General features: G+C 39.8%; 1 protein-coding gene across 2 annotated transcripts in view; it reads right to left on the reverse strand.

Moving 5' to 3' along the window:
* The window catches only part of gpc6b (glypican 6b), an 88,370-nt gene that overhangs the window by 42,379 nt on the left and 23,406 nt on the right, over window positions 1–22,585 (reverse strand). For both annotated transcript variants that reach the window (XM_022190797.2, XM_022190796.2), the window contains exons 3-4: window positions 16,372–16,763; window positions 11,137–11,302 (exon numbers count right to left, since the gene is read on the reverse strand). In XM_022190797.2, coding sequence (XP_022046489.1) covers window positions 11,137–11,302; window positions 16,372–16,763 — 558 coding nt within the window. The remainder of the gene's footprint in view (window positions 1–11,136; window positions 11,303–16,371; window positions 16,764–22,585) is intronic.

The raw sequence follows: 22,585 nt of genomic DNA on the forward strand, positions 1-22,585 counted from the left end.
ACATCTCATTGATACGCATATATTCGTGCTTTCTCTTGCATGAAGACAAAAGAGAGGAATGCCGTGTATTAAGCTGCCATTCTTTCTGCCATTTGCTATACCCTGGCCTTAACAGCAAGTAACTATTTTCAAAGGAAGCAAAACATCAAAGAATCCAAATCTGAGAAACTTCCAACAGTTAATTTTTTCCCTTGTAAAAGTGCAGTACAGAAACAAAAACTGGTAAATAAATTCAGAGACATTTCTAAACAGTTAACATTTCTGAGGAATATACAGCCAAGCAGCTGCTCCTCATACACACTTCTGCTTTAGTTTGCTTCTGGCAATGCCATAACAGACCCCTCACACTCATACCTAACCTCAGATAAATGAAGGCAAGGCCTTGGTCGAAGTGAAATGGCCTGTTTTTGTGTTCAAGCCCTGTCACAAGTTTGAATTTATTTAATCAGAGGATGTTATTTCTCGCAGTGTTGCAGGGGAAAATGTTACTATCAGGGGCACAGCCTGCAGGGTAAAAGGATTTCTCACCCGATGGTTGAATTACTTTTCACCTTCCAATATCATGTCAACCCTGGTCAGTGGAGCCGCTGTATGATGTTGGTCTTGGTCTGAATGGATGCCACAAGAATCAAGATGAATATCATAGTTTTAAGTGTGCACCAGCTACGGGTAGTTTTTTCCAGTTTCATTCGAGCCAAACCTTCTTATTTTTGATCTAACTGTACAGCGTGACTCATATTAGCATATTACTCATCTGTATGACTTCACATATTGCACTAATTTGTCTGTCTGTGCAGAACATTAAAGAGCCTTTGAGACGATTTAACACCTAGAGCCAAGTCAATACCTTTTTTGTGGTTAGACTCCAAGCTAATAGAAAATCTTTCATTCTGTAATGAGCATGAAATGTCAGAGCCAAAAGATATAGAACTGGCATTTAATCTGCACCAGGGAACAATTGACAAGAGCTCTGATAAAGAGAGAATGAACATTGCTCCCGGATTAATGGCATAAATGCAAAGTTGTCAGATTCAAGTGGAGCTGTGTCTACATTTTATTGTTTTTAGAGGAGTATATGTACATGTTGCTAGTTAGACTGAGATGCTTGGTGGGTTTTTGTAAGCAGTGCACATGTCTCTACCTCACTACCTATCCTATATAACCTACAATATAGTGGAGTATATTGTTAGAAACAAAAACAAGTGTTCAATTGCGTGGATTTTCTTTCATAATAAAAGAAATTCAGGTACAGTGAACTCTTAATTATCTGTAGATGACGTGAATATGAGTTATACTGTCTGTTTATATGTGAAAACTCAATGAAGTGCTCCAACGTTTCATTTTTGCAACTCCGCTGACCCTGAAGAAGATGCGTTGATTTTGGATTGAGATGAACAATGCAATACACACAAACTGACAGCTAAGATAAACATGATACATGGCCTGATGGAGTTTGTCGTGCATAATGGACATGATATTATAGCTTGAGAAGGTGCTCTGTGGACTTTGTCGACTGCTTGTTGAAGCTCCGAGATTTTAAATACTTTTATTTACTGCAAATGAATATCTACTCCAAATGTCTCACTAATAATCATTATCAGCCTTAAAAACCCACAAAACACCCCTCTGTACTCGACCACAGTACAGTCCAGTTCCCCTTCTATAAATCTGCTTGGAATCTTCCACTTCCTGTTTGTCAAAGTGGCCTTCTACCTGGACAGGTTTTGTCGGAGCTCTTGCAACAAACATTTTGGGTAACTGCACTTTACTATGGATGGATGACACTGAATTAGAGTCTGTTTTAATGAGACTGAGTCCAGATGTGTAACTCTGTCATTAAATAGGAAATTATTTCTCAGAATTCACAGAGAAAAGTCTGAAATGTTTGCCAGGTTAGTGTCCCGCATGTTCTGTGGTTCAGCTAAAGCTAACTCTCTCCAACTTCTGGATCTCTTGAGTTGCTTGTTGTTCAAATATCTTGCTCGAGGTGCTGAACCTCAGAAAGTCTGAGATGTTTGTTCAAAATAAGCTCATTCTCAAGTCTTATCTGAACTGTCCTCTTTAGTTTGAACTTTCCCTAAACTTAGGAGTTACTGACAGAGCAGCACATCCAGACTCAGTCTTATTTATGTAGAGAATAAACTTCTGTGTCATTCATTGATGTTAAAGTGCAGTTTTTCATGTTTGTTGCACATGCTCCAGACCAAACCAGTCCAGGTAGAAGACGATGTGAAGAGAAGCTCCGGAGGATGAATATCACACATTTACGTTGGAAATAAATGTTCTTTAATTAGACATTGTCATGCAAAACTTGGATTTCCCTTTAATGATGTTCAAATCTTTGTTGATGTTGGTTTCTAAATGTTTTCTGACACTTGGGCCCCAAAGATTAAAACCTTTTATGGCTCACAAGCTGCAACAATTCACACATTATCAACTATCTTTCTGACTAAACTAAGATAAAAGGTGAAAAGTGAATGTGAAAAAAGGTGAATGTGATATTTCAGTTTTTCTTTTTTAATAAATTTGCAAGAATTTCTACATTTCTGTTTTTTCTGTCAAGATGGGGTGCTGAGTGTACATTAATGAGAAATAAAATTAACTTTTTAATTTTGGAAAATGGCTGCAATGACACAGAGAGTGAAAAATTTCAAGGGGTCTGAATACTTTCCGTACCCACTGTATATCATGTTATTGAATGCTGCACAAGGAAAGATGTGTTTAGAGCAGCTACACAGCAGCATCCGTGATGCTGACTAGACTTTGGTTTATTCATTGCCAGTGTTATAGATTCAATTCAGTAAAAGCAAAATACTGTAGGAGTCAAAATCTGGTCAGTGTAAGTATAAATAGGAAGGTTGAAACATTTTCTCTGACTTTTGCCAAATACTATATTAAGTTCCAACATCACCACCACCCCCATAAAAGGTCATCTGCTGTTGTCGTAACACACAACAAGCCCAGAAGTTGCCTGATCCACAGTGCTCTGCTGATATACAGTGTGAGATAAATAAAAGCATTAAAGCTAAAATGAAAATTTATCTTAACTGAATTGGAAAGTATCTGGAAAGGTAAACAAAAAAATTAATTGTAAAAATAAAAATATAACAAAGCCAAAAAGTGCTACAAAAATAATGCTATGCATACTATAAAGTGTTGACTCCATTATGATTTGGAAACAAAACAAATTATAAAAATGTAATATTAATCAAATATAATGCAAGTCCTAATGGCAAGACAATGCAAAATGAAACCATTGCAATTCCTTTAGTTAAACGCAGGTAAAGACAGATAGCTGGCAGGCTGGAAACCAGGTGCAGGACAAAAATGACTGTAACCTCTTACTTTGAGAGTTTCCCTTTAACAAGCTACTAGTGTGCATTTCATCTAATCTGCCAGTGTCTTGTGTGTCCATTGAGAACTGCACCAGACAAAGCTTTAGCTATGTTCAGCTGAGAGAAGCGTTTCTGTTAATTCCCACTTGTGGGTGGTGCTTTGCTCCTTGCTCATGTTTGCATACTATGATCCACTGGAACATAAAATTGCTGACCAGAGAGTTTACAACAGAGAAAGTCTAAGATTCTACACATGCTGGAATCTGCATATAGTGTTTAGGATTTGGTAAAACTTCATTATTGTGTTGATACACTCCACTGCACCTCTACTTTTAGGAAAGAAGCTCGCCTACATAACAGAAGCTGACATCTGTCCGTTTTGTCCTTTCTGCTGCCACACAGCAGCTGCTCTCCCTGCACTTGTTGAACACTGAGACATTCAGGCCACTGCAGACACAGATCAGTTCCACACGGATAGTAATGAATGCATGAATCCACTGCAAAGACTAATACATTTAGCTCTCTTTTCTTCCTGTCATGCAATAAATGATCATAGAAAAATTATTTAAAATTTCTTGTGTTCTGCAAAAGTACAACTAACTAGCCCTAAACAAGAAGACTGCTAAACTCTCCTAGAAATTAAATAGCTTGTTGTCCACATTTTTTTTCATGAATCACCTTCTCTTTTTTTGCAGTAGTCAAGGTTGAGGTCATAGCTGAATAAATTTCACATCGTTGTCTTCAAAGCCTACATTTTTACATAAATAACTTCGGTATAAATAAAGTTCCATTTAAAATGAAAGATTAAAGTTCAAAGATTTGAAGATACTTTCATAATAACAATAAATCAAACAACTCTCTGTAATGGAAAAAAAAGGGTAGCGGTGCAGATCTCACCGAGAATCAACACTCTACCCTCAAGCTTTCCAGCCTCTTTGAGCTGCTCATTGCTTTGGTTCGCTGGTCCCGGTGGCTCTCACAAAGACTGGCACAAAACTTTGAGCAGCTGTATCAAGGTCACAAGCTTACACAAGCTGGTTGTACACGACATTCCCAGTGTAAAATGACAGAGTGCCAAAGATATAAGGGGCCAGTGAGCAGGGACTGAATATCAAGCAAGTCAAAAAGAGTACCAAACAAGGGCTAAAGGGGAGTGGGGAAAAAGCCAGGTGCAAAGACAGACCATTGCAATGTGTTGCAAATGTTGCAGTAAATGTGCTTCATGTCCTAATAGACACTTGTGCTGGCACCCACTCAATAAGGCAAAGAAGACACTAAAATATAAGTTGTGTGTTTTTGTGTCTCACAGTAGTCAAATATGATTAAATATCCCAGTGAAATGGAGGATCTTTAGTGATGTACCAAAGGTTTGAAGCTTTTTAGGTGCTTAGATTGTTATGTTCAAGAATCTCAAGTCGAATGTCGATTCTGTGAAACCAGGAGCGGGTGGAAATACTCACTAGTCAGTGCACAGGAGTTCAGAGAAGAGGAGGTTAAAAGATGTGGTGTTGTCTGATCAAATCCGCTGTCTGATAGCATGCTGCCACAGCAGTAAGTATGTTTTAATGATTCTGCCAATTTGTCAGGATAATTTACTGTTTATAACCTTCGAGTTTTGTCTACATACTATGCGTCCGAGTTTCAGGCGTGTTCCTGACTTCCTAACTGATCACGCTGTTTTGCTTTGGAGTTGTTTAATACACCTACTTCTTAGTTCAACGGAATTATATGAAAGCTGTTTTGATTTGCAGTGACCCTCCTCTTTAAGGTGACAAGTGAACCCAAATCCTGTAAACAAAATGCCCCCACAGCAAAACAGAGCCACCTGATCTCCTCCCTGTAGGGGTCAAGCATTCGAGCCGTGCTGTTCTCTTGGTGTTTGCCACTCATGCTCTCGCCCACTTTGTGAAGAACAAGGTGAGGGATGACTCATCTGACCATATCACTTATTTCCACATCTCTGTAGACTAGTGACTATGGTTTCTGCATCACTGAACTCTCACATGTGCATTCAACTTTGTAATGAGAGGTTTATGCTCTGCAACCCTACTATAATGTGCTTCTCTCTGTGTATTTGTAGACAGACCGTTCATGCCGATAGTCTGATCATGTCCTGCATTGGCATTCTAAGCCACCTGAGGAAGAGTTGTTGTTCTGTTTTACCATGCAGTAATACACAAGCACCACGGTCCTCCAATGTGGTCTGCCAACCACAATTTCTGATTATATCTACTAATGTCTTCCACACAGATCCAGATGCAGATATCACTTCAATCCCTGATAAAACACTAACTGAAACACCAGCCAGGTGAGCAAATTCTGTGACTGAAGCTCTTGCCATTCCTGCCCCAGCGGTGAACCCTCTTAAAAATCACTGAGATCTTTTCCCTTTTGTCGTCTTGATACAAAATCAGAATTAACTGCATTAGCTCAGCATTTTTACACATGACACAGACCATGATGGAATTTTAATTGCGTAATTGTACCATGCACTCTTTGTATCCCTACACTAAATTATTCAGATTATTCCTTTCATGTGTCACCTGCTTGTACGCTGATGCTAATTGTACAGAAAAATCATCCACTCGTTCATTCATTCCTCCATCTATTCATCTGTCCACTCCCTCACTCAATGAATGGTGAAGTGGATACCTCTATTTAAATATGCACACCTGTTAGAGGATCTATGGACCAGTCATCGTTATACTACCTAATCAGGCAAAAATAATCTAATTAGCATCACGTGTCAAGCTCAGACGATCCTTTTTCATGGACTGAACGATATAGAAGCCAAACTTAACAGTACAGAGGAGAAATGGAAGACAAAGTACAAACAAGAGGCCACACAGTCATCTCCAAGACTGTCATACAGAACTGTAAAACCAGGCTAGGGCTGCACCAAACGACGCGTCGACGCGTCGTCTGAGCACGATACGTCATCAAAAGTGGAAGTGAGCGCGCAATGCAACAGAAATTCCCTTCCGACTGGAGCGCGGAACACGGACGAACGTCGGCGCGGCATCGTGCATGTATTATGTATGCACGCTGCAGCGCAGATGTCCGCGTTTAGATACAGCTGTATAGTATTCTCAACCCGCCCGGCCAGCAGGCAGATGGGTCCCCCCTATTTAGAGCCGGGTTCTGCTCGAGGTTTCTTCCCTGTTAAAAGGGTGTTTTTCCTTGCCACTGTCGCCTTTGGGCTTGCTCTGGGGGTCAGGCATTTGGGTTCTGTAAAGCGTCTTGAGACGAGTTGACTGTAATTGACGCTATATAAATAAAATTGAATTGAATTGAATTGAATAGTAAACGCTGACATCCATGTTTACGATAGAACGCGGACATCCGCGCTGCAGCACAGCAACCTCCATCAACTGTTCTATTTAGGCAAGAAATTAAAAGCATGGGCCGAAGTACTCAAAAAAAGACTTGCACAACAGGGTATGGACAGAGTAAGTCTGAAGTGGATGAATTTGATGAGTAGTAAAGTTCTAATTCAAAGTGAACAGCACAAACCTTATACCACATAAAAATATATTCCATATGATGAAGCATATTCAGAACCTCTAATTCAGAGTTTGCACATGTAACTAAATTTGGTAGGATTTCATCGCACCAGGAAAACTGACCACAGCAACACTGTAGAATTAATCAGAACAACGGACCAACTTTAGCACGACTGCAGCTAGTGGCAGTAAGAATCTGTCCTCTGTACCTGCAAGTCAAATGCCCTCGGTTCTCAGAACTGCCAGCCAATGGACCACCATCACAGTACAACCCCGATTCATGCACCCTGATGCCAAGCACCCTTAGCTCAAGAATCTTGCAGCCAAGAACTGTCTTAAAATGCAGGGTCCAAGCAACTTTCTTCAGCTTCCATGCTTTTCAGCTAAGCACACGTAGTCCAAGTGTCCTCCAGGTCAATGACCTCAGTGCATCTCAGTCAACTGCCCGTAGCCCCTAAATACCACCGCCAAGCGCTGCCAAACCCATCTGTATTCCAGTAAACTGCCTTTAGCCTCTGCACATCAAAGCCAAATGCCCCTTGACCCACGTGCATACCAGCCAAGAGCCAACAGCTTATGGACAGCATTGCCATCAACCTCTTCTTCAAACACCATTAGTCTTTATACAGTCAGCTCATGGTTTTCCAATCCACACTCCCCAAAACCCACCTCATGTTTATCTGTTGCAGCCGTATATCCACCCCTGCTTGTACTTTCATCTCAGTCTGTCCCCTCTTCCCAAACTGATCAGCAACATCAGTGTCAGCGATTCATTTTCAGTCACAAGGACAGAACTGCACATATAGTGAGAAGCTTCAGAAGGTATGCAGTCATATCTGAAGATAAAGGGAAACATGGACAGATGCAGGTTTCCTTTGTGATGGTTAGACCACAAATAACTCCCTTGACATCTCTCTCCATACCTGGTCTGGAGATATGTGCAGCTTTACCAGGAGCCCAGCTGGCTCAGCTGATTGAAAGCCTATACCTCCTCTCCCTCAGATGTTTCTGTGGACAGACTCCACTGTATTCCTGGATTGGTTGCAGTCAAAAAAAAGTCAATATAAAGTCTTTGTGGCCCACAGAATTGTAGAAATACAGGAAGTGGACTTCCCTCTGCTTACCCACAGAGATATGCAAACTTACCCAGAAATCTGGCATATGATTCACAAAAAGGAAAGACAACTCAGAAAGTAATCATTCAAGACGGATGACACCAGGGCCCATCCTTCCTCTACCTGCATGCTACCCAGCGGCCCAGTACAGAAGCTCCTGCCCGGGAGATTTCCTCTGAACTGAGAAAAAACACGTTTCATACAATCTAACAAGTGCCCTGTCTTTCATGATCCTTGTCAATACAACACGGGGTAGGATACAGTGGAATCCACATTTGAGAAAATTAAAGAACCCCCTTGATTATTCAGCATTGATCCCTCATACTTGACTTGAGCCAAAGCAGAGGACCTCTTACTCTTGCGTGGCGAATGTAAGAGCTTCCCTGAGGAACTGGAGGACTTGAAAGTGAGTAGGGAAGTTTCCTGGCAGAGTCCTCTTCTTATAATCTCTCCTCAATTTGCGAGTGTTCTACAGTACACTGAAGTAGGTGGAAGACTGTAGGTACAGATGTAATTCATCCATCCATTCATTCCACACTCAATAAATGATTGCATTACTCTTGCATCGTTAGGTTTCAATATGCACAGCAGTTACAGCTTCTATGGTCCAGTCATCTATATACTACCTAATCAGGCATCCTACACCTATATATTCAGTGATTAAGCGAATAGTTGATTAGCTCACTAACAATTAAATTGCCAGCTATTTTGATGATTTTTCAAGAGTAAAAAGTCAAAATTCTATGGTTCCAGTTTTATAAATGAAATATTTACCACTCTATGGCAGCAAACTGAATATAATTTGGTCGTAGATGAAATAAAATATTTTAGGAATCATTTGGGGCTTTAGGAAAAACTGATCTGCATTTTTCCACAGGTTTTCACATTCTAGAGATTTAACAACTTGATGAATGAAGAACAATAGATTCATTATGAAAATAGTCAAAACATGAATCGCTGATGGAAATAATCATCAGGTGCCGCTCTCGTTCAATCACATGTAAAGAACAGAGAATTTGATTGGTCCCAAATTCATATTGCAGCCTGACAATGACCCCAGTCATACGGCCAAAATCGTAAAAAGCTATTTTCAGCCACGAGAACGAGTCCTGCAACACATGGTATGGCCCCCATAGAGCCCTGTACTCCACATCATTGACTCAGGCTGGGATTACACGAAGGGACAGAAGCAAGTGAGGCAGCCTAAATCAACAGAAAAACCGTGGCAAGTTCTCCAAGTTGCTTAGAACAACCTAACTGCCAACTACTTTGGAGAACAATGTGCCACTGTGATTAGATTGCTCAAAACTGACTTGTAACAGTCTCTGGAGAATCCTCAGCATCACCGTTACATCAGGAGATGGGGAATGAGGGAGATATTTATAAAGGAGATCTCAAACCACTTTGTGCAAACAAACAGAAGCATTTTATTATCTGGCATCTAAACACCCACCTCTGACCTATGATGTCATTCTGCTCAGTATTATAACCAACAAGAGTGCAGTTTTATATGATGGAACAGGGGTTTGATTTGATTTGCTTGATTAAATTGGTGTATACACCCCTGTGTGCTGAATAAGCTTAACAGGAGGGGGGGAAAGGGAGCAATTTTGAAATATGACGGCATAACATGTATTTTTAAACATATATTTAGCATATATCAAAAGCAACAAATGTAAGGATATACCAGAATTGTCATTATTTCGACTTTAAAAAATAATTTCTTTGTGGAAACGCCAATGCAGTTACACTTTTGAGTGGTGGAAATCCTGTGTTTTATTTGGCACCGGTTAGCAAGGAAACAACCAGAGATCCTTTCTTCTGCTCACAACAGCCCAGTCATGTTTCCACTGTCACAGCTTTAGTTCAGTCCTACAGGATGAGCCCATCTAACTGACAGCAGAGACCATCAGCGCAGGCCCTTCTATCAAATATTAAATAAATATATAAAAAATGCATTAGTATTGTAGGGTATCAGAGCTGAACAAGTTTCCACTGAACTTCTTCTCACAAAACTTAACACTCCCCACCGTGCACTCCTGCCCTATTACGAGTCACCGTTTAGCCCAGCAGGAGAGCAGAATCCCATGAATAAAATCGTTTCATGCCGGAAACGTTGCTAGAAGAAAGACAAATAAAGCACCTTCTTATCGGAGGGGCCCGAAGTGTGTCAATGAAAGTGATGTTGTCAAAATATGATGGCAACACAGCACCAGCTGTAACCTCTCTTAAAATAGAAAGTCAAACTCGACAACGTAGCGCGCGGTTTTCTGTAATCCTGCACACTTGCAAAGTTAACACTGTGACCTGAGCTATCTTTCTACATTTTAATTTATCATATCAATAAAGTTTGAACAAATCCACTGTGAAATGCTTTATTATGATGTTACAGAGTTAAGCATCTAAATCTGTGGAAGAGAGAAAGAAACCAGTAACTGAATTCAGTTTAACTAATTATGCAATTTTAACCTTGTAGGAATTCAAAACATTTAAATTGAAATGTTTCGATGCTATAAATTCAGTGGTACATAAATATTTAGTGGTGGTTATGCTCCTTGTATGATTCAGATTATTACAGCCTTTCATTGTTTCCATCAAATATTAGCCTACCAGTGCCCAAAAGTCTTTACTCTTTCATGAGCGTAAGTGTGAACAACATTAAGCAATATTTGGGATATTAAAGCTGAATCCATTACTTCCTGTGATGTAAAAGGGTTTGCAGCTTTTGCCAATGTCACCCAACCGACACCCGAGTCTGCAGCTTTCAGCTTATTCTTTAAACTGCTTTCAGCTCATTGTTATAGTTTGCTGGTCCAAAGCAGGCAGCTTAAAAGATTATTCAACTCATATTATTATCGAACCAGTTTTAGAGCATTTCATGTCACTTTCTGGTACACAATTAAAATGCAACATTGTATAAGGCTGCAAATAGCAGCAGGTAATGGTGAAAGTGAAAATTGAATCTCCAAGTGTCTAATTACTGTGAGTGCTTGTATGATGTAACCAGCTTTCTGTGATTTTTTTTTCCTTCCCCGATAACATCCGCTAGATCGTTCAGCCATACTATAACGAAGCCAGACACCCGGACACAATATAGAGCGACACATCTAATTGGTGTGATGGGAAATAGCAGAGCACCAAGAACCTGGGCAAAACCCTGGAGCAAAGCTGGAGGAGACTCACCGATGTATTGGTTCCACTCTGGATCCAAATCGGCTTGATTGGCCAGGCAGCCCTTCATGACGTTCAGGCAGTAATTCTTACAGGGTTTTACTGCCGGCATGCCCCGACAAAAGCTGCAGTACAGCATCTTTGTCAGCGCTCGGATACATGCTGGAGTGCTGCTTACCTGCAAGGACACAAAGTGACAGCAGACATTAATATCTGGACAGTGACAATCATTTTAAGCACACTCTGCCATTAATTCATGGAAGTTTTAGATGCTACACTGAGTTTATGTAACTTAATTTTCCTAGATGAACCACAGTTGATGATTCGTTCCTTTGCCAGCAAGTTTACCCAAAAACGACCAGACTGAATTTCTAAAACCTGTTGGAGAAGTAGAGCACTGGCACAGGAAGAACCCTCTAAATTTTGATGTGGATTGAGATCCCTTCCTTTGAAACTGCAAGACAGACTGCTGGAGTTGTGCCCTTAAAGTGCCCTTTTAGTTTTCCAGTAAGTTATGTGAAGAAAAATGCTTGTCTAGTGCTGCTTGAGAACTTCTGCAAAGTTTTATCGGAACAATTTTGCACAAAAAAGCTGCTAAAGATTCAGAAATCAAAACAAGTTGAAAAAATGAGACAGTTCCTGCCGACTAAAGACTTTAAATGCGTGCAATCACAGTCAGCTATCAGGAATTTTATGTAAAGAGGGCATGGTTGCATTGGGCTATAAATACAAAGCCTCAACTAATAAGACAGCTTCAGGAAGAAGACATAAATATTACTGACTCACAGATAATCATACCACATCGAAGAAATCAGATAAATCATGTTTACGAGCATATCGCCATAGCTTTACTTACTAGCTTGCAAGAAAGCAAGCATAAGCAATATAGGCTTAAAACTGCAACTGGCCTTAGACAGTTGCAGAGACTAAATGTATAGATAATAAAATAGGAAGGTAATAAAGTGGGCTATAAGAAGCAACTTTGTTCACTTCTGCTTCCCACTTGCTTTTGGGTAAAATCAATCACCACTGAGATCTAACAACTTTTAAAATGAACCTGTATCTGGTTTTCTTCCATAAAAAGCCGTCACAGAATTTCAAAGCACCTTTAAAACAAGATTCTGTTAATAATTCCATTACAGATAGAGGTGCAGAAATTGTTATTAAACTACCTTGTATAAATTGACCAAGAGATGCTTAAACAAAATCGTAGATTTCTGGATATATGATCCGTGTTATGACACATTTCTTGGAGCCAAAGCTAAAGTATCTAATCACAGCTTCTCAGCTCATACAGTCAAAGTGGTTTTAGACAGAAGCACAGAATTATTTTAGTGGGTGAAAGTTAATTTATTAGGCACAATTAAATTCATAATGCCTTTGAAGTGGGTGCAAAAGAACAACATAATGAGTCAGTTTAACAGCCAATTGTGGCTTTAATTGAGTGTTTGAATTTGTTATTGAGTGTGTTGCTTTGTTAAAACCCAACACAAGCTCTCTGTGTCCAACTCCCAAAGCATGATGCTTTTCAAATGTTTGCAAAGATATACTGATTGACATAAAGAACATGTTTGGATATAGACATACTTTATTTTTTGCTATTTTTTAGAGACAAATTGGATGAATTCAGAGCCTAATTGGGCATTGTTGTACATCAAATGAATGGTGCTAATTCCAAGCAGCGGATTCAAGCATGTACCTCATTCACTCAGGCTACACTTGAAAAAACACAATGCTTAAGTAGACTAAGGACAGAGGAGGCAAAATGTAAAAACCCCTTTAGACAAATTGATCATTTTAGCCTCTTGAGCCTATATGTGCAAATTCCTGCAGGAGCCATCAGCTAGAAACTCTGTCTATACCAAAAGAGCTAGATCTTGTCAGTGTTTTCTATGTGGAACCTTGTGCGGCGACATTTGAGAGAAAATACAAGTTTGACTGTGTGATCCGCTGAACTGATTTTATGACGTGATTTCTGAAGAGCACGTAGCACTCAACATTCAAACCCTCAACATGCAAATGCTTCCACTCTGGAGTCCTGGAGAGACATGTGAAATGAAAGCTCCTGGGTAGCAGCTAATATTTTCTCTCTTCCATGAAGCACCAACAAGCGTCTTATTAAGCATCTCTGAAACCCTGCTTCAAAGACTTCACTGTGACAGGCCACGCCACACCAGCACTTACTGTCCGATTTCATTTTAAAAAACCAAAACAAAACTCAGGATGCTCTTTCGTCTTTAGAGAAGAGGACGAGCAAAATTTAGCTCTTTTTTGTTACAAGTAACGAAATTTTGTACGGTAACGAAATCATCTTATGCTGTGCTGTACGTGAAAAGAAGATATGACTTTACCTGCCTGAGGGACCAACAAAAGCACCAAACCACCTCTTTGTAACAAGGAAAGGCTAAAAAGTGCCCTCGTAAAAGATCTCAAGTGGCAGTCAAGCTTGAAGGGGGAATTAGCAGATCAAAGGCGTAAGCAGGAGGCTGACAAGCGCAGTTTTAAAAACAAGAAATAAAATCTATATAATTTTCAAACAGACAGGTAAGTGCAGCACCAAAAAAAAAAACAGTTAATTGTAGTGGATTCTCTTGGACAGTTTTTGACGTCTGGCAGCAGCATTTTGTCTTAACTACGAACATTTCGCCTGCTCAGGACAAAGCGAGGTACAGTAGTGGAGCCTGGAGGAGATAAAACGATAGCTGACCTTCTCCCGGCCTGCAAATTAGAGAATGGGGTGTGTTAATGTTTGATGTGCTTTGACCCCTACTTCGTTCTAAGCCCAGTGGTAAGAATCATAAAGTGGATGTATTTTCATAGCCCCTCAGAGTCACACGCCAAGGAAGGCTCAAATACACCTGCCCTGACTAACAGACAACCTTCACACTTTAAGTGGCAGACGACTGGCGTCACAAACAAACTTGATAGCGAATAATGTAAAAATACTCCTGCAGGCGTCTATCTCACCTGACACAGGTGTAAGACAGCAGCACACGAAGTTTACAGTCGAATTAGAGGTCGTGTGGAGAAATGATCATCACTACTACTGCACAAATATTTGTAGCATCAGTCGTCGGGTCAATATATTATGGCAGGACTTTTGGCAACATAGCTGATATTTTTGCTGTATTCAGGCCTAAAATCAACATGGCCGCCTATAACAAAATTAACATCCTAAGATAAATCTTTTCCTCCACCATGTTCCATCAGTTAATATTAATATAGTTATTTATCAATTATAAGACAATGTTAATGATTTAGGAGTTAAAAATAATCCCTTTCTACTCCACACTCAATAATTGTAAACAAATACAGTGTAGTCTCTCACCATCCCTCAACTGAAAAGCTTACAAATAGTGGTAAAAGAAACATGCATGCACAAATCCAATTAACACATTTTTTCTCTTCTATCCTTGTCTGTAAATGAATAAAACAGATCATACAGGCAAACCGGAATATTGCCTTGAGGAAGGACCGAAGCATCGTTGTTAATAAAGCGAGTCCAACAGGAAGTCTTGGTTTTCTGTTCAGGTCTGCTGTTTTTGATCCATGCACCTGTCCTGTGACTTTATGGCGTACATGCAGTTCTTGCAATTCCAACCTAATTGTACAAAAATAGAAGCGCAATTAAGCAACTCATTGAATTAAATAGCGTGACATCATGCTGTGAAATATGAGAAATTCTTCATCTTACAAAACCCATTAACGGTCACCATAGCTTTCAGAGAAACAGAAAGCAAACAGAGCCCATTGTTGCCATATTGTTCTCTACTTACTGCAGTGAAGGCTGTCATATAACGGATAAAGAGTTCTCTTTTAGTCTCCCATTTGAGCATTTCTATGAAAAATAATAAGCACCTGGATGATTATAAGATTTTTATTCGCTTCAAACAAACAGACGCAGATGTGCTGTTTAGGCAAGAACCTGGCAGAGGTTTGAGCTGTGTTTGTGAGATCCAGACACATTTGCGCCTCCTCAAAGCCTCTGCTGGGTTTTGTGTTTTGTCTCCAAAGCTGTAAAAAGAAATAAAGTACTACATCACCTACTTAAATTCAATATGCTGTATATCCCGGCAGCAATAAGCATGGATGTCACATCTTAGAGGCGCTTGGAAACTGACACCTCTTGCTGGGTGTCTGTTTTCATTATGCTTACACCCAATCTCTCATGATGAGTTTATACCGAGGGGATCAAAGGGCTGCAGTCCCAGACACATGACCTGGATCTCGGGTCCCACTGAAATGTCAAGAGGTGAAGCTGGGACATGCTGGCTTGTGAGAAACGCGAGGTGTAACTCAGTAAACGCATGCTAACAACACATCCTCTGTGGCTACTTCTAAATAAGCGGCTGGTGTCAGGGAAGTGAAGGGAACAAGTTCAACGGGTGCAACGTGGTGGTACGAAGTGAAAATGAATGCTGGATTTCTCATAGAAAAGCAGCTCCTTTTTCTCTCTCATTATTGAGGGTTTCTTTATTTTCATTAGCTCCTAGTTATGTATTGTACAGAGGCTCTATAAATATTTATTATAGTCTTGATAATTTAATCTCACTGATATCACTACAGTATTGGAAAAAATCTACCAAGCCACAGTGCTTCTCTCAGCTCATAAGACAGCATGTAGAAACAACCTTGTTGTTGTTGAGTGTGACTAAATCCGAGCCTTGGCCCTTTGCTTTGCCTTTAATCTTACTTTGTACATGATCAAAACTACACACTCTCCCAGGGCAGTATGATATACCGCAGAAGCTGCATTAAGATTACATTGCATCAAACAGAATACTAAGGCAGGAGCATGATTAATGGCTTCTGTACACTGGGTGAACAAATATTAGGCAATAGAGCAATAAACAGTGATGGCAGGAATTTCTTTTTCTCTCATTTCTCTTGGGCAATCCACGTAGCCTTCAACGCTGCTTTCTCGACAGCGCCTGAACAAGTCGCCTTAAGCCCCGAATTTCCTGAAGACATACACCGTGAGAACCCACATTAGTCAGAGAGGGGAGAAACTTGTTTCTGTTAAAAAAATAAAAGATTTCAAAAAACAGGGGACATGAGCGTTTGCTCCAGAAACACAAAACAAACAAGACCTCGAGGTTCTTAAAATTCATCGAATCCTGAATATTTTGCTCCAGAATCAGCAAGTGGAATCACGTAAAGTGACAGAAACAAGCAGCTGATTGGTTACTTTAATATTTCTATAATCATGTTAAATCTTAATTTGATTAAAGTGGTGAGAACTTTTACCTTCGACACTCTCTGGGCCACCTCCCGGCCGACAGAGAGCCCTTGGACAAATGTGCGTGCTGCGATGAATGCACGGGTAACCTGAGCCTTGAGCTTCCTGGGCACGTCTCCAAAGGGCTTGAGCTGGTCGGTGTACTTACTGATACACTCCAGATAGTCCTCGGTGATGACATACTGGGAGTTGAGCAGCGTGAACATACGCTCCAGCAGCCGCGACCAAAAGTCATTAAGCATCTCTTCCAGGTTAACATTCCCTCCTGTGTAATAGCGCTTCAGCTCAGCAAACAGGTTCTCAAACACCTCCGAGTTCTGCATGTACGGCTTGCCGTAAGTCCTCACAAACATCTCATTCAGGGACCTCTCGGTGTTCTCAAGCAGCTCCAGGAAGAATTCTGGAAGAAAGAAAGAAAAACTTATTGTCCAGATTCCTGTCATGCATGGCTGTGTTGACAGAAATTACTCTGTACAGTGCATACATAGTTATGCTTTGATAAGATGCACTTGGAACCTTCTCTGCGTCTATGATTAAAATAGAAATTGACATTAAATGTGTCTGATTGCAGGCCAGAACGCTGCTTTAAAAGAGATGTCTGCTTGATTGCAATGCAGACAGCAAACAAGCCAGGACCCACAAAATACCAAAATAGGAATTAAATTAGGGCATGTGATGTTGATTTCATTTTGAAGAGGCTGCACAGCTTTGTTGATTTTTATTTCCTGTAAACTACTTTTGACATGGCAATGGGAGCCTTCCTCATATATTTCCAGAAAGCAATAAATTCTGTGTTTGCTGTGCAAGATGCCTGTATTGTCCATAGCTCATATGTACCTTCCTGTACCTTAATAGAAAGGGTATATATATTGCTGAATGATTTCTTGTGCACACATTTGCACATTTGAGTATTTCTCCATATGCTGGAAGCATAAGGCTGGCAGATGAAGTGTAATAAATTATCCTTTAGTGTGAGAGCACAATGCAGTTTGCCTGTAGGGTTCGCACACCTTCCCATTCTCCTTTCCTTCGCACCACTTGTTGTTTGGCTCATGACCTCAACGACTCACCAGAAATTGGGATAAAATGGTAATATTTCTGACCATCTGCTCTCCATAATGATAGCGCCAGCATTCAAGGGCCAAGATTAAAATTTAAATAGGCTTCAAAACTCGTGCATTTGACTGCAAAGACGAGTCCGAGGGGACGTCAGTCTTATCAAGGGGAGCGTAGTTTTACAGAATGTCCTTTATTTGCCTGCGCTAAACGTCTAATTCAAAGCTTCAAAGCTGCATAATTAATCAATTAATTAGATGTTGGGGCGGCTTGTTTTTGTTGTTTTGTTTTCTGCAATATTAACGCATTATCACCTCATAAATGGTAAACACTTTCACACATACAACAGCCAGATATGCCTTTCTTTGGAGTCATTTCAGGACAGCATTCTGCACACATTACAGCCCAATATCTGCTCTCCCTTCATTTCTATTTTGGTCTCTGTCAACTCCTGACAGACAAATCTGGTTAGCTAACTGCTAACTCTGTCTGGTGGGTAGCGCACAGTGGGTTCATCAGAGATTTGTCATTTACAGCAGCTACCTATTGCATTTGGGCTAATGACAGCAGAAAATCACAGGGGAAAATTATAATTCAGTCTGCCCTACAAAATTGGATGATCATTCTTTTTGTGAATTAGTTACATTTCACATTGCACCTTTATTCTTCGATTCAGTGCTATTAGTAAAATACTGATTACTGCTCTCTTAAATTCACTAGCCTCAAGGCGGTGAAGGTCAGTGGAAAAAGGTGTGACAGTGCGGACAAAGCCAGCAGAAAAATACTAAAAATGAGGGGATAATTAAAAACAAGAGCTATTTGGAATCTTCCCTGTAACGGCATGTAGGCTTCTGACACCAGGGACACTGACTACTAGCTTTATCTCAGATGGAGACAGACCATTAAGGCTACTACATTTACAGAAGCGGCTCCCTGTGCATATCTCAAAGTGAGATGTTCTCAAAGCAGTTCAGGGGAGCAAAGTCACATCTGGCCCCTCTGAGCCTTGCACATTTGCAGGCACTTATCGCAACATCCCAGACAAAAAGTGTAATGGATTTGAAGTGGTCATTAATTCCCAGCAATGCAGGTAAAATTACAGCTTACGGCAGCAGAGAAACAAAATGGCACGACTCTCGGTGATACCACACCAAGTCACATCTGATTAGTTATATCAAGAGCTGTCCACGTTGCCCACTAACAGAGAGCAAAATGTGGAAAAAAACATGCCTAATTCTCAAGGTTGTAGGATGCACAAAGCGCTATTTTATAATGTGATTACATGAGTGAGACAAATGTATTTTTAGCCACAACCGGCAGCTATTATAACTCACTTGATATTAGCTTGAAGGGTAAAGGTTCTAATCCTGCATAAATCTGCACAGTCAAAAATTGCCTCTGATTTATCACATGCCACATGCTTATAAAAGATTTGCTTTCCCTATTCTTATCACAGTTAATTATTGTTCATTAGCACATTTTATCAGGCACCATCTCACTGTAATACCTCTTCTGGGCATCTGATACAATTAGCTTACCTTCGCATAAACCTTTCTGATGTGACTCCCTCTTCCTGTTTTTTTCTGTTATATATATATTACTACACTACATCTTTTATTACTGTATCCATTATGGTTTAGTCCAAAGTATTTCCACTATTCTTGAGAATATGTTTCAGTGTTTTTGGTAAAGAAAATATTCAGACTGATTAGTGACAGCTTCAAAACGGATATTAATTGAAAAGGTCCATTCTAGAAAAAAAAATCTGAGATGTTAATTGAACATAATGGATGCAATTAAAGCAGTTCAGTGTCAAAATGGACTGTATATATATGACAGAATTTTAAGCTCTGTTTTGGAGTGATTACGATGAATAATTACGTTATTGATGGCCTCGGTATAATTCAGCGAGTGAAATATTAAGTTAAAAAAGACATCATCCTCTAATTAGTGAAAATTCATTAGAGGGATAACAGTCTACAATGAAAGATATAGTGAACTGTCAGAAACTTTTAAAAAAATATCTGGAAAGCTTACATAAATCCTCAACACATATTGGTAATTAAGAAATCTGTCCAAATTAATGGTTGCACGAGCTGCAAACAGAGGATAATGATGCTGAAATGCTGGGCAGCAATGATTCAAGCACTTCCAAGTTGCAGAGTTCACTACATTTCGCTGATGAAGCTCAGTTTGTCTCTGACTCCTCAGTGTTGTGTACAGAGCTGTGCTGAGGTCACACAGAGTCATTCTCTCTCCCTGACAGAGAAGAAAGCTTCTGTTTCTGTGCTTCTGCAGAAACCCACTGATGGATGATCTACTGGAATCAGAGATGGCAGTTGTCTATTTCAGCAACATTCCTGTTTTAAATATTTGAGCTAAATTAGGGACTAAAGGGCAAATTGAGGGAATTTCATTCATACGTATGCTGCAGCTTTTAGAGGCAATAAAGTCAGCTTGGTTTGTCTTAGCACACAACAAAGGTAGCTGCGGTTGGGATGACATCTACTGTGAGGACTCTCATGGGAAGTGGCCTGCAGAATTAATTACTACAAAGTCCCCTGAACTGTGACCAGCCAGCTAAGCAGGATAAAAGGCTTGGTTTTCCACCACCAGTCAGCCGTCTTCATTTGAGTAAATACAATGCATGAAAAAAAGAATCTGTGAGGTCGTAAAACCGTGGTTTAACAGACCACATATTACTGAACCACATTTAAAATCTGTGGAAGTGCAAGTTTTTTAAAGCACCAACACAGTAATCAAAACCAATCAATACATATATAACCCTAATACTGTCTTAGAGAAAATCCAGATATTTGCACACAAGTAATGGCGTAAGCAAGGCCACAGAGCAGACTGCAAATTTAAGAATCTATGCAATGATTCCAGGTAATTAGGACAAACTGAAGTTGGATCTTCAGTGTAACTAATTTGTACAAACGAACACTTGTGTGATAAAAATAATAATAAAAAAACAAAACAAACTTGCAATAGTTTCTAGATCTAAAAAAAAGTCATTTAGTTTTTGGTAGTTTGTATTTATTCTGTGTGAAAGCAAGATAATTAAAAATTGCACAAATGTGTGCAGAGGTTGGGGGCAACTTGCACACTAAGATACAGCTTAGTTTGTCTCGGAGGACAAATTTGAAGGGGATAAAATCTTTTTTTACATTTACAAGATAAGATACGGTAGATTTAGTTTGAACAGGGAATGCATATCTTAATGAAATTCACCAACTACTGATGTTGTGCAAAGTTTCTGTGTCAGAAAACACAAAATCTCATTTTCTACAGTTATTATACAAAAACTGAGCTCACCAACTGCTGTCCTTCAATACAGACTCAATGAAGTCTGTTTGTCTTCTTATCACAGTTACATGATGGAGCTGCTAAAACCAGCCAACATAGGTTGAAATCCATTCTAAACTAGTCTAAAATCAGCCTTAACCAGTCTAAATCTAGCCTAATCTAGTCCAAAAACAACCTATACTATTCTAAAACCATGCTTAGCCAGTCTAAAACCATTCTAAACTAATATAAAGCCAGTCTAAATCAGTCAAAACTAGTCATAACTTGTCTACAAACCAGTCTAAAATAGTCACAGTCCAGCCTAAACTACCCTAAAACCAGCCTAAACCATTTTAAAACCATTCAAAACTAGTCTAAAACCAGAAAAAAATGGACTAAAATCAGTCTTAATTAGTCTCAGCTAGTCTAAAGCTATTTTAAATATAGTCTAAAAACATTCTTAACTGGTCTAAAACCAGTCTAAACTACTCTAAGCCACTCTTAGACGGAGTCCAACAAAGTCTAAATTAATCTAAAACCACTCTAAACCAGTCCAAAACAAATCTTCATATAATCTGACTATTGCAGAAACTCCACTCGCAGTTGGAAAAACTTGGAAAAGCATTGGCACTACACATTTAGAAAAAAGAAAAAAAAACGGGGTTTGCTTAAAATCACTTGAGACTGGTAATGATTATATATTGCATTCATTCTTGCAAATCAAAAACTCCATAAGGGACTAACAGTACAGTGCAGCACTTGATTTCAAGGCCACACAATCAGTAGAACGCTACCAAATGAGCCACATAAATTCAGGACAAGAACTTTTTTTCTGATCGTTTGTCAGATGTCTCTTATGTGCAGTCCTGCAAGCAAAACGCTGTCAGAACTACTTGTAATTTATCATCAGGGCTACCCCGCGTAAACTGCAAAAATTACACAATTTGTCGGCCCTCATGCAGTAAACAGCTGTTATCTCCAGCGAAGCACTTGATGTCTTCTCCTACAGGACTGCAGCCAGTCAGAGAAGGAGCACGTCTCACTTTGTAATCATCGAAACTGCATAATATAATGCATGCCGCTCGGTATTCAGCCTCCTCCGGCTATCATGCCTGCACATGAAACTAGCAATTTTGCTGCACTTCACATTCAACTTGTCAATCATAGGCTGGGTCATTGATTGATCTGTCAGGAAGTGGCTGTCTGCACAGAGCTGCTCCGAGTTCTGTGCAGCTGTAGAGAACATGACAGGCTGACCTTTAATGTCTCCATTTCCTTGTGTTAATTCCAGTTGCAAGCCTATTGTGAGTCACACAGTGACGGTTAAAAGCGCAGGCATTTCAATTTAAACTCACAGCTGGTGCATTTGAAAGAGTAAATGGTGCACTGGTGAGTCGAGACAAATGTAACCTACAAATAAGGATTCAGTTTCCTCATATTTAAAAGTTGCTACATCAAGCTCTATTGGGAATTGTTAGCAGATGAGTTTATAAATGTTACCCAGGATTACTGTCGTCCAACAGGCAGAGTCCTGGAAAAATTCATGGACAGAAACAAGAATTTGAATGAATCAAAGTACAAATTTTTGTACTTCAAAGCTTTCTATCTGAAATCTGAGCAGAATGAACTCTCAGACAATTCAAGCCTGCAGCGAGGCTGTGGCATTTCTCCCTGAATTCTAAACACTATCCTGGTCTCTGAATGGATGGTCCAACAGGACTTCTTAACTAACGAAGGATTCTGCTGAACAAGCATGCGTTTTCCAGCACTGCCCAGCTTCACATTCATCTAGTCACACACATCCGCACTTGGTAGTTAGCCAGCACAGTACTGTCTTCTATGGTTGGCAGCTTTTGAGGAGTCATTTCAGGTTAAATG

This window comes from Acanthochromis polyacanthus, chromosome 14 (assembly GCF_021347895.1).
Source record: "Acanthochromis polyacanthus isolate Apoly-LR-REF ecotype Palm Island chromosome 14, KAUST_Apoly_ChrSc, whole genome shotgun sequence".
Taxonomy (NCBI): Eukaryota; Metazoa; Chordata; class Actinopteri; family Pomacentridae; genus Acanthochromis; species Acanthochromis polyacanthus.